The 13341-nt window shown below is 45.1% G+C and overlaps 1 protein-coding gene across 1 annotated transcript in view; it reads left to right on the top strand.

The window, feature by feature from the left end:
• The window catches only part of LOC119436670 (cytochrome P450 4V2), a 48651-nt gene that overhangs the window by 14918 nt on the left and 20392 nt on the right, over positions 1-13341 (top strand). The window contains exon 2 of the mRNA XM_037703628.2: positions 3785-3897. Within this exon, the coding sequence (XP_037559556.1) occupies positions 3785-3897 (113 nt within the window). The remainder of the gene's footprint in view (positions 1-3784; positions 3898-13341) is intronic.

The following is a 13341-nucleotide window of genomic DNA, read 5'->3' as shown; positions in this document are numbered from 1 at the left end:
TCATGTTGACATCAACGCCACGCACAAGCCCTTTCACACACGCCAAGTGAGGTGGGATCAATGCCCTTACCGGATTTGAAGCAAACGTGGAACACTTAAGAAGGTCTTGTACACAGGGCTGGTCTGGAGAAAAGCATAGAATACCTCCTCTGCCGAACTCCTCTGCCGGCGGACCTCTGTAATATTCAGGAAATGGGCTGTGGCCGATCGCAGTTCCGCCTGAATCGCTTTCGGGTTCTTCATCCGTATGATGCCATCATTGGTTGGGACGATAGCCACGGGAACTGATCTGACGCCGTTGCGCAGAAACAAATCCACAAGTAAATCCTGCGAGGGAATAGAGGCGGACCAGAGGAAAGCCCCTGGCCCTGGTGACGAAAATGGCATCTGTCTGGTCTGATTAGTAAAAAAAGCACTAATTAAACAACGAATAATCTACTAAAACAGTTAACAAACAAAAAAGAGTAAGTAAATACTCAATCCTTGGCCGCAACCCCCAGAGCTGAACACGCAGCACGAACGCGGCTCAGAACGCGGGCCGTGAACATTGCTTCCTTCCTTCTCTTCCTTTCCTCCTCTTCTTCTTCCCCAGTGCGTGGCAGCCAGCGAAACTCAGCCTGATTAACCTCACTGCCTTTCCATTTCCAACGTCTCTTTTCAACAAAATGGTTATTAAAAATCAACAGATGTAATAATAATAATGAGACGTCAGTAATTCATCCGGCTCTGAAGTAATTTACTGCGGCAGCAGCAATAGCGGGCTCTCACAGCAACACACCCTTATTGTGAGGTTTTGGTCTCAAGCAGGGGCCCATATTCCACGAGGGAGATTGGCCGTAACACATTCAAACAAAAATGAGCTACAAGAGTAAGGGGATCCGACAGCCTACGCGTCACTCGAGAGGAACGAGTTTTCGTAGAGGGTTTAGCAATCGCTCTTTGCGTCGTGCGCTTGCAGCGCTTCGACGAGCGAATAAGGAAGCTTCAACAAAAAGACGCACAGCAAAATAATTGTTCTTTCGATACGTGTTTCATCATTGTCAACAAATATGAGAACAGTGTATAATATAAATTGCCTTGTGTTAAGCTCTGAATTCAATCGTTTGGCGGAACTAGCAACGAGACGGGTCCCTGCCTTGCAACGAGATGCGTTTGTGTTAGGCCTGGTGTCCTACAAGTTCGGCTGCCGATCTAAGAAATAACTTTGATTTCCCGCTGCACCCTTGTTTTCTTTCTTTTTTTTTTGTTTTCGTTTTCGTTTTTTACGTGAAATGAGTGAAAGTGAAAGTCTACGGTATCATTCAGTGTTTTTGATGGCTGCAGTTTAACGTGGAGTCGGGTCCAATGTGGAACAAGGTGAGAGCTGTCGCTTCGATAGATGCCGCCATGTTCGTTGACGCAAAAAATTTGCGTATAGCTTGGGTCAGAGCGCTATTTCCGGCAAAAAGCGTCGCCGACGCAAAAGCTTAACTTTCATTGCGTCTCGAGCAAACGCTTCCTATTCTAAAGCTATCTATGTTGATATGATGAGCATAGAACGGGGTTTCGTAGTGCAAGCTGAGCGTGCCGTGATCGGCCCCCTAAGCAGTGGAACATTCCAGACCCGCGAATGGACTGGCGAAGAGCGCAGGGAGCAGAAGTGGCCACAGCACCGCAGGAAATTATATATCTTCATCTCAAGAACAACTTCCTAACTTTGCTTTCGTACACTACAGTATTTCACTCGCAGTGTCTGCGTGGATCACAAACACACGCACAAATTGTCAAACATCGGTGTATAAGAAGTGTGTATGCTGACCAGTAACTTCAGCCGGAATCGATGTACTCGTTGGACGCCAGTGCAGGCAATACACTACAGTATTGCCTGCACTGGCGTCCGCAAATACAATTACAGGTGGCATCACTCGCAGTGTCTGCGTTGATCACAAACGCACGCACAAATTGTCAAACATCAGTGTATAAGAAGTGTGTATGCTGACCAGTAACTTCAGCCGGAATCGATGTACTCGTTGGACGCATGAGTGTGCTTATCCGAGTTTTTAGTGAGTCTGTAGCCATGTAGTATAATATTCTCAGTTTTGTTTTGCATGAATGAAAGGGGGGCAAAGCTGTCTGATCACGTTGTTCCTCCATTCTGTCCTCCAACCGCACATTGCCGTTGGGGCATGAGTGCGACCTCCAGTGGTGGTGGCGAGCGAAGTTATCTTTCTTTTTTTTTTTGTCATATGATTATCCGTATAACAGTGTGGTGATGGTGAATCTGAGAATGAGTTGGTGGCTTGACGACAATGGCGTAGTAGGAAGGGTGGGAACAGCGAACTCAATTTCGCATTTTAACCACTGTCGGAGTAGAAACGTGCATCTCCACACTGGATAAGGGCGGGGAATATCGTGGCGCATGTTTAAGTGAGAGTAGCTTGTGTCTTAAAGAATATGCCACCACTATTGTAGTGAGTGCAATGAAGGAAGACTAAGCAACTTGCGCGTCGTGGAGGCTTGCTTGCCCAAGGGGTGCGTCGAGTGAGAATTTGTGGTCAAAAGGGTGTGGTGTTCAAGAGATGAACAAGTAGTCAAATCGTGTGATTGCGACGTGCTACGGAGAGCGTTGGAGTGTTGAAGGAGGTACAGTGGTTTTGTAAGATACAATGTATAACGGGTGTTTCAGCGAACACTTTCAAAAATTTATTACAATTGCCTGTGGCAGATAGCACCATCCTAGTCCATGAGATGGTGTACTCGAAGAGGCGGACATTACTTGCACAAAAATTTGAAATGCATAATATATTAATTAAGAAAAATTCACTTATTAAGTTACTAACTAATTACCTCGGGGCACTGATTGCAATCTATAAATTCTAGCCGTGGAGTTCGCAGAAAAACATGTCTACAATTGGAACGAATTTTCAGGATGACACCAGTTTCGAGATATCAATTCCAGAATTAGGCGGAGAAATGCATTTAGTAACTACAATGCGTTTCAGTTACTTTTGTGTTTCAATGCATAAAACGACGTTTTGTTAAGAAAGTAAGTGGAACGACAGTGCATTTTTACCGCATGTTTGACCGGGCATATTTCGCAAATGGTGACATCCACACAATTCTTTTTAAGTGGATATGCTTAATTCGTAATTTTTTTGGTAATTAGTCAGTTACGAATTTCACATTTTTGCGCTACACTTGCGCAACAAGTATACCAGCTCATCGAGTAGAATTGTGCTATCTACCACAGGCAATTTAAAAACATTTTTGATAGTGTTAGCCAACCCGCCGGGGTGGCTCAGTCAGCTAAGGCATTGCGCTGCTGAGCACGAGGTCGCGGGATCGAATCCCGGCCCCGGCGGCCGCATTTCGATGGAGGCGAAATGCAAAAACGCCCGTGTGCTTGCGTTGTAGTGCACGTTAAAGAACCCCAGGTGGTCAAAATTAATCCGGAGCCCTCCACTACGGCGTGCCTCATAATCAGAACTGGTTTTGGCACGTAAAACCCCAGAAAGAAGAAGAAAGAAGATAGTGTTACCTGAAACACCCTTTATATATGCTTGAGCTGCTTGTTTAAAATGAGCTCTTCGATGCACTACTTGACACTGTCGTGTCACCGTTTTTATTTTGGTATTCAATATTTTTAGTCATTTCTAAGCTTAATGAGTCGCATTTGGGGCCACCAAACTATTACGACGTTGACGCAAGATACGTGAAATTCACAAAATAAGTGATATGGAACATCACACATTTCAAACAATTACGTATGGTACAGTCACCTACTGTTCTTTTTTTCCTCTTACAGAATTTTTCAACTACCTTGGAGATGTCATTTCCAAGATATACGAGGAAGAGGTAACTATTGCCTATTACGGTCCTCAGCCCTTTCTCATCGGTATTTCTCCAACAGCATTCGAGGTGAGTAGAAATGTTCTCGCGGATGAAGGCTACTCGTCAAATATAATGCAAGCAATAGGGCCAGTGTTCACGAAACTTTCTTTTCTGTTAACACCATCCGCCATTGGCCATCACCGCAGCTATCATATCATTACATTATCTAAAAACAAGTTTTGCACAAATGGGTACAAATTCTTATACCAGCTTGTTCTTCACTTCAAGATACATTTCACAAAAGTACCTATGAAAGACTTCTGGCTCGTCATATAGGCTAAGATTCTACGAATACTAATTCATCTGAGCACACCTCAGACAAAAGGTACGGTCTTGGTCTGGCTGGTATAACATTCTTGATCATTTCGTAAGAGAATGCACAACTGAGAAAGCTACTCATGGCCGTTTTGATAAAGTGGTCAAAGCAACAAATTATGTAATAAAGAAACCACAGATCATGAAATCCACAATACCCGCTATCACGTGTATTGGGATGAACTGTCAAAATTGATAAACAAGAGCAAAATAAGTGACATTTCATGCTATAGCACTGGAAAAAACGCGGAAGCACTGAAAAATGGCGGGACATAATGATAGCATAAACAAACCGTGAAAAAAACATAACGACAAGATATAACCGGTCAATTACATTAGTAACTTCGATGATAGCAAAAAGGCAGCCAATGATTTCTATATCGAACTCTGCACCACTTGAACAGCTCCGTAGGCCCGTTTAGACAGTTAAAGAGAAACATGTTTTGACCAGCTCAGCAGAGATCGCCGCGACTCAGTCACTGCGCTTAGTAGCTTAAATGGCGGGCACACCTTATTACTTGCCAACCCGTAATCCGACCGGGGGAATGTTTACCGAAACAATGCTTAAGATTTTTATTTAGTGGCTCTAGAATGCCACTGCGCACCACTGCTCAGTAATTGAGCAGTTACTGAGCAGTGGTGTTACTTTGTGCCTCTGCAAAAGATACAGTTCATTCAAATAAGTGGCCTTGGATTATCGTTGAAACGGGAAAATTTGAAGGTCTCCGGCGCGTCATATGTGTGAGTCTGGAACAACACCTTCGAAGACGTACACTCCTACAATGCAACATACAACAAAGATTGCGATGGCAACGGTTTTTCGTCCAGAGACTTCGGCTTGAACGCAGGCACACTGTGGGTGCACGCTCAGGGACGCGGAAAGTCGTGGGCGCGTGCATGGAGGCAGCGCCGCGTCACAAATCTCGGAGGTCATGGAATTGTCTAATGCTCTCCTGCACGCTCCTCTTTACGGCGCTCGTAAACTACACTCGTGGTATATTTTGTTCATTTAACGGTATTTTTTAGGTTTATTTTAATCTCGAAAGAAGGAATTTCTTATTTTCCGATGGTACCTTTAACCATTTGGTGAATTAGGGCACTCAAGTTACAACGCAACATTATTTTACTCGCAATGAACTGCGGCAGTATCACTTGCGTAGGCATATATACTCTTTAGGTGGGAACACTTCTCGGCTTGCTTGCTTGCTAGACGCGATCGACCAGATAAAGTAGCAAGGGCGCGCGTCTATCGGGGCGGTGACGGCAGCGGATACCTATCGGCGGAACGACGCAACTTCAGTTAGAACGCAGGCGAGAGCATGCGCCGACAAGGAACGCGCGCATGCCCTCTCTTCCCGGTGACCTACTTTCGTGCGTCACTCAATCGTTTCGGATTTCCCGCGAACCGCCGGTTGCTATAACAACGGGAGATTAAACCAATAAAAAGCTTTCTGTGTTGAAGTTGCGTCGTACTGCCGATAGGTATCAGCTGCCGTCACCGGGCCGATCGGCGCGCGCCTTTGCTACTTTATCTGGTCGATTGAGTCTGGCGAGTGTCCTCACCTAAAGAGTATATATCTTACACCGTGGTTTGGACCGAGAGAATTACGAGAATTTTAATAATTTATTGATGTTGCTGACGCGTTTGAGCGTGACGTTTGCGTGATGTTACAGGCATAGCCGTTTTCCGAGCTGAAACTGCTTGTCTGCAAGTCCCGTGTATAACTAGAGATAAAGTTGGACGGCCTTGCAAGATATGTGTAGGGAAAAAGCGCCACGAAATAATCACAGTCGTTCTCATGAAGAATGGCGGGGATATTGCACTCAAAAAGCTTGCAACCTTTTATATGGAATGCTTTGTAGCTTTGAATATACCGGGGTCTTGGGAAAATGCCAACACAGTAATAATACAAACGAAGTGTGCCGTTAAAGAAGTGGTATAGGTAAATTTTTATTAAATATTTATCAAGGTAACTTAAAATAAAGTTGAGGCATCACTTGACATTAATCAACTCATTGAACGGGGCGGCTTTAGTAAACGATATTCTAGTGTAAATCAATCCCAGGTTATCAATCAGGCAATTGAAAGGTCTCCGGAATATAACCAAGCTTTCTATATTGCCGTCACTGTCAGTCATGCCGTCATGCTTGCAGTCATGGAGCCATCGTGTAGTCAACAAGTAAGGAAGCATACATCAATTTCTTAAGGAACACTTAGCTATCCAATAGCTATCATACAAGGAGAAGGAGGAGGAATAAACTTTAATTAGAGAAACGAGCAGACGGTAAAATCGTCGGAGGTGGGTGGCGTCCCTAGTCCAGGATGAGCTATCATACAAGAAAAGCAAAAAAAAAAGAAAATATACCGGTCAGGAGCTGATGTCAGACAAGGAGGCAGAGTCCATCCACTGTCATTCACTGGAAGCTTGCAAGAACTGTTCGATATGTTAAATTTGCAAGGATTAGGAGCCAGGATCAAACGGACCATCTTATCAATCTGCAGTTTGCAAATGGCGTCGTAATTTTCTGTACAACTGCCGATGATTTGCAACATATGATTGCAGATGGGAACAGGAACGTGTAAGGGTAGATTTCAAGATTACCATGCAGACAACTAACGTTAAGAGACAAGAAGGCGGAAGTATAGATTCAGAAATAAACGGGTGCCGCTGACATTCTAGTTGACGTTAAGAGAAAGAAATGAAGTTGAGTAGATTATCTAATGCGTTGGCCAGATAACTGCTGGTCTATTGGGCCGCGATTTTGTAGCGAGGCATTATGACTTATTCAACTCTAGTCTTATCATCCACCGCTCACGGCCGGCTGATCCCGTTGATAACGCGAGCGGACCGTCGCTCCAACCACTGACAAAGCGCGATAAGCGCGAAAAGGCAAGAGAAACGGAGACGAAGACGCCAGATGGTCAGGCAGTGCGATGAGATTGGTAAATCTGCAGGCATAAGATGAACTTGGCTGACGCAAGACAGCGGTAATATTAGATCAGCGGAAGACGCCTTCGTGCTGCAGTGGAGATAAAACAGGCAAACGACGACGATAGAACAAGCTGACCCCTACAAAATTTTAGGCTATTAAATATTAAAAAGGCACTGCTTGGCAAGCCAGTGCCTTTAGCAAGTGGCGGTATCCGTACCGTACATAATGCTCACCCAAATGTCAAACGAAAGTGATGTCGCACATGGGCGTCTGCTGTCAACGAAGCGGCTGTGCTCTTCGGCATCTGAGTTTAGCTTTTACGGGTAAACTATATAGCATAATTGTCAGAAATTATCAGAGTCAGCGTTTTACAAGTCTAGAAGAGGTTATGACCTTCTTAGCCAATTGATTTAAAATCCCACATTAGGGTTGATCATTTCGCTCTCCAGCTTAAAAAGTTCATGTTTGCCAATTTACGAGTACTCGTGCAACAATACTACCTTGACTGGTTTTAATATCTACGCCCCTGCACTAAATGCAGTTACCGAGGAAACAGTTTTAGGTATCCCATCTTCACTACATGCCACGTTTTTCACATAACTAGAACCAAACTTTAAAAAAAAGGCACACCGTAGACGGATGCCTCCAAAGGCATATTGTTCGCAGTCGTTTTTAGATACTCAGGGTATTTTTCTAATGTAATTAGTTGGCTAATTAGTTATGTTCAGTTGCGCAAAACATAAATTAGTCATTTTAAGGCATATATCGCGTTTTAAAAGTTGTAGAGCGTGCTCAGAATACCCAACGAAGTGGTTCCCATGTCGTTAACTTTTACGTATACTTTTTTCTTTTCTTTTTCTTTTTATGAGAGAAAGCGAGGTTCTGAAGAGACTCGGCAAAACATATTTTTTTTATTACGTAACAGCGTTTTTCCTCGACAAGGGCACCTATACATGCAAATCTCAGGTGCATGGAATCCCCTAAACGAGCTTACGAACAAATTTTGGCGTAAGAAAAATCAATAGAAAAAAAGTGTATTCACAAAGCTAGAGCTGTTCGTCAGATCAGCAAGCTTGCAATGCCCGCCGCTGCGAAGACGAGCGCTGTAGTCGAAAGAAGGCATGTATGTAAGGGCAACACAGGTGCGAACTTCAGCTTTTGCGCCAATATTAGGCGTAAGTCGATTCACAAAACATAAACAGCCGTCGCAGTTGACGACGTAAGAAGACATTTATACGATAGGGGGAACCGGTCTTATGAACATAATAATGTATATTCGTGCCGCTCGATATGACGCGGGTAAGCGTTGGAACGGGCTGTTGCTGCCGATTAGCCAGAGGCTACAACTGATAGCCGAGGATGGAGCGTGCTTATATGAGGATGATGATGATGATGATGATGATGATGAACCTTATGTCTTTGTGGCGCGCTCTGATTTGTCATCTCAAAGTGCATTGAGCAGTTTCAGTGCATTGAGCAGTTTCAATGCATAATTTTTATTGGGTATTCGCTGCTGTGGAAGCCAGTAACGTTAATGCTGTGCTGCGAATGCCTGCTTAATGTCTGATTGGCTGTGTTTCTGTATGCGTGCCACAGCCTGACCTTTCATACTCCTTATGAAACTCTATTGGGTGTTAGCAAATAGAAGTGTCCGCCCCTGACAACCGCCAAGTTTGTCACTGGTGTGTTTTGAGCATTTCTCTTGTTTTTCTTTTTTCTCTTTTTTTCTAGTTTGAGCTTTCTCGTGCTCATAAAGCTGCGGATTATTATTTTTTGCATAGTTTTTGAGGCTATCATTTGAAATGCAGCATAAATTATTGAAAACGTTTCTAATTATCAAAACTTGCAGCTCTTAATTGCACAATTCGCTGTCGTCTTCCGTACTGGTAGCCTCAGCCTTCTATTATATAGCTCATAGTTTCAATTCAGCACTAAGTCGAAGCGATGTAGTGTCTGTGCCCACGGTTTCGCTCAACCGGTGGCCTACGGTGTGAGCGAACTTGTGCCTACGACAGGAGGCAATCCTGTCTATGATATGAAGCGGGACGTCAATACCATGGCATATAAAGAAAAGAAATGGCGAATAAAATCACATACCACTATTGATACGAAAATCATGTGGACTGCTCGAACAAGATTGATGCTGTGAAATAAAATACACCTTGAGAACGAAGCGAATAATTGTCGCGTGAGTCCCCACACACACGCGCGCGCGCACGCACGCACGCACGCACGCACACATTTATATACAGCGTGTTTCAGTTAACTTGGGCCAAACTTTAAAAATATGCAAATGCTACGTGGCTCGACAGAACCAAAGTAATGTTGTTTACCGTTGCTTGGAGATGCTCAGACAATATTTGTATTCCGCCTAATTAAATAATTAGTCTTCATTAATTATTCAACTTCTCAATTATTGTAATTACATTAAAAGTGTCAATGACAAAAATTGTAGATCAACATGAGGAACTCCCGATAGAGCTTTCTGTTGCTCAGTACGTGCAACATAAAAGTGTTTTCTGAGCGTGAAAGAAGCCCGCGAATACACGCAAAATTACCACGCGACTGGCCGCTTGAGGCACTTTGCGTGTATTCGCGGGCATCTTTCACGCTCGGAAAAACACTTTTATGTTGCACGTATTAACAACCAGAAAGCTGTATCGGGAGTTTTCATAGTGATCTACAATTTTCTCATTGACACTTTAGATCTAGTTATAATAATTGAGAAGTTGATTAATATAATTCAGACTAACTATCGAATTAGGCGAAATGCAAAACAAATTATCTGATTATCTCCAAGCGATGGCAAACAACTTTACCTTGGTTCTGTCCAGCTACGTAGCATTTGCATATTTTTAAAGTTTGGCCCAAGTTAACTGAAACACCCTGTATATAACTGCATAGACGCATACCACTGGAGACACTTTACTGACTCTATTACTTTTCTTTTCTCTCCTTATCTATTCTCCCCCTTTCCCCCTTCCCAAGTGTAGGGTAGCCAATCGGGTTCGTCCTTGGTTAACCTCCCTACCTTTCCCTCTTCGTTTCTCTCTCTCGTCTTTGGTAAAAGAGCGCACAGCATAACGTCCCTCCCCAAGTGTAGGGTAGCCAACCGGGCTCGACCTTGGTTAACCTCCCTACCTTTCCTTCTTCGTTTCTCTCTCTCTCTCTCTCTCTGGCTCTCGTTTTTGGTAAATGAGCGTGAAGCATAACGCTTTCTTTTGCATGTGCAAATCCAGTAACAGGGCAACAGGACATGGGATGATCAGACGACAAAGAAAAACGACAGCAGACGACAGCCATCGTCCTTTATGACTGTCTGGAATAGCTTATTCTAAACCCCAGACTAACATCACTCCTAGGCAAAATGACGTCACTCACGTCTTTCAGTCGCTTCGTGCGATGTTCTTTCTATCATTTCCTCCTCTCACTTAAGAAACCCTTTAGAGGCGTCTGTAAATTCAGCGCAAGAACTTTCTTGCAGCTGGCGGCGGTCTTACTGTGCTACACGCCTGCTGCCCAGTAGTCGGGTCAACATGACGGCATGAAAAAGCCGGCCATAGTGGTCTTGCATCACGAAGTGAACAATGTGAAGCGTGCACGAAGCGAAGCGCGGTCACTAAAACGCGTCACATCAGCAAGATCAGCATTTACGTCGCTCGAATTATGCTTTATTGTGTGCTCTCCCGGCGGCGCACAGCTCGATCACTTAATTCAGTGCGTTTGGACGAAGCTACGACATTTGTGCGTATTCAGCGGTGTAATTGCATATCGTATGGATTGTACTGAGGGTCTTAACGAACTTCACATCAATGCCATGGGGTTTGCGGCATTGGGCTGACAACTCAAATATCCTTTCATTTATGGGGAACTTACATGCTTTCGTTCAGCCAAAGCGCACGTATCCGCAACTTCTCAGGCTTTTTGCGCCAAATATGTCTGCAGTGGGTCTCAGTGATGTTTGCAGCTCTCACGCAAGAGGAATCACAACTTAGACGCGCCGCTGGAACATGTTATTTCTTGCGATAGCCTAATTACACACAAGTGTTTATATGGACGGTGTTCCACTTGGGGAGCTCAGCAAAGATGGCCTTGGTCCCCTTGTGCCGGAGGGCCCTTCTGCCGTCGTCACGGTCGCCGACACCTCGTTCCGTATGCGCTGGACGGTCCCTTCAGCGACGGCTGCTATTTTTTCAACACGACCGCAGCCCGTCGTCGTCGCCGTCGCCGTGAGGACTTGAATCCATAGAAAATGTCTGGGGCATAGATCCACACGAGCCAACCGCGGCCGCACGGCCGATCTTCGCCGCGCGCCGTATGCCTTTGTACGAGCGGAAGCGTGCGGGGACGCGCGCTATCACGGAGAGCGATGTGCTGTTTTGTGCGAGTTTCAGTAAAAAAAATTAATTAGCGTATAACATTATCAATCTGAAACCCACAATGCGCATAAAAAGAATCAACTAAGGCCCGAAACGGACTTGCTTTTCGGTTGTATTCGTGTCGCGGAGAAAAAAAATACTCTTGACGTTGGTCTTGGAAGCACGTCGCGATTGTCTAACATGGTAGTGTCTCCAGCAAAGTGATCACTGCAGCAATACGCAGGACAATGAAGTTAACTGACCGAGTCCCATCAGGAGCGGACACGTGCACACTGAGTTTTAGGTCATTTGGAAACACGTGGGGGGGCGCCTCCACTTCGAGTCCCCAAACGAGGACGCAAAGGGTTATAAAAAGAGTCTGCGATTATTTCTTATTTTTTAAATGTAACACTATAGCACCAGCAAAACCTGGGCGCAGGCGTCCCGGCCGCTCGTCGCTCGTCCGCATCTGTGTCCCATGGCGCCTCACCGCTCACTCACGCACTCACGAAAAAAAAAAAAAAACAGCGTGGCTCTAGAACTGATAACACGAAGAATACGCTGTCTGATTACTCCACCGTCTCTTATCTCCACACGGCTCTGACCTGTATGCTCCGTGCATTGGCCGCTCAGTTTCCGTTGAAGCGATAGACCGCACGTACCTTCGCCCGCTGCTGCGGCGTATATATGCGCTTGCTGCCAGCGTTTTGACAGTCGTTGTCTGCAGTCATTCAGTGTGATCTATTCATGTTTGTTTGTGCGCGCTCACACCACGCTTGTTCAATCAGTTAGTAATAGTCGGGCCACATTTTCCAGCGCACGCTACACATGCAATGCCACCCGGGTCGGCAGTGCAGCGCTACAGGTGTGTCCCTTCGCACGCGCTGCCCACGGGAAGCGCTTCTCATCAACACCACCGTTTCACACGCGCCTCCTAGTGGTCATCGAGTCTCTCTTCATGTCGGTCTACTTACGCCGCAGCACACCTGCTTACTTAATCAGCTCATGTTTACTACAATTCATATTGCTACCAAAGCCGCTCACCTTACTTCGTATGACATTGCTGTGTTGCTATCGCATTCATTGCTTCGCCCTTAAGGCGAAACTGTGACATTTTTTTTTAATCATCCGCAAGAAATACTTATACTTAAATACTTATCGAGAAAGCGGTCAGGCAAGCAGACACAATCTCTCTAAGGATATTAACTACATGCTTAGAAGAAATATTCAAGCTGTTAGACTGGGAAGAGTTAGGAGCGACGATCAACGGCGAATATGTCAACAACCTTCAGCTTGTCGATGACGTTGTCCTGTTCAGCAACGCTGCACCCGCCCGCTCGAGGCGTTGTATCTTGAAAGCCATCTGTAGTGGGGACAGAGTCCGCTTTTCGCTGTGACTTTGCGGCTTAGTTCGCGTTGATGAAAGCGGTGGCACAAAGCTCAATTCGCTCGCTGCTGCGGCCGCGCTTACTGACTACAGTGTTCTGACAGCGAGTTTCCGCGGTCATCGAGTGAGATGCGTTCATGTTTGCTTGTGCACGCGTGACACCATGCTTACTCAATTTAGTTAGTATGCCTATGTTTGCAAGATTAAACGGCCGATGAAACCACTATCCTTACTTCGTATAGCCGTCCAACTTGCTATCGCAATCGATGCGTCGTCTTTCGGGTGAAACTGAGACTTTTTCCAAGCGTGACAGAAGCCCGCGAATACACACAAAGTGCCTCGAGCGGCCAGTCGCGCGGCAATTTTACGTGTATTCGCGGGCTGCTTTCACGCTCGGAAAAACATTTTTATGTATATAGCACGCATTGAGCAACAGAAAGCTGTATCTGGAGTTTTCACGTTGCTCCACAATTTTCT

The sequence above is a fragment of the Dermacentor silvarum genome, chromosome 1 (genome assembly GCF_013339745.2).
Source record: "Dermacentor silvarum isolate Dsil-2018 chromosome 1, BIME_Dsil_1.4, whole genome shotgun sequence".
NCBI lineage: Eukaryota > Metazoa > Arthropoda > Arachnida > Ixodida > Ixodidae > Dermacentor > Dermacentor silvarum.
Note: the sequence above shows the minus strand (reverse complement) of the source record. Positions and strands in the feature narration are given on the sequence as shown.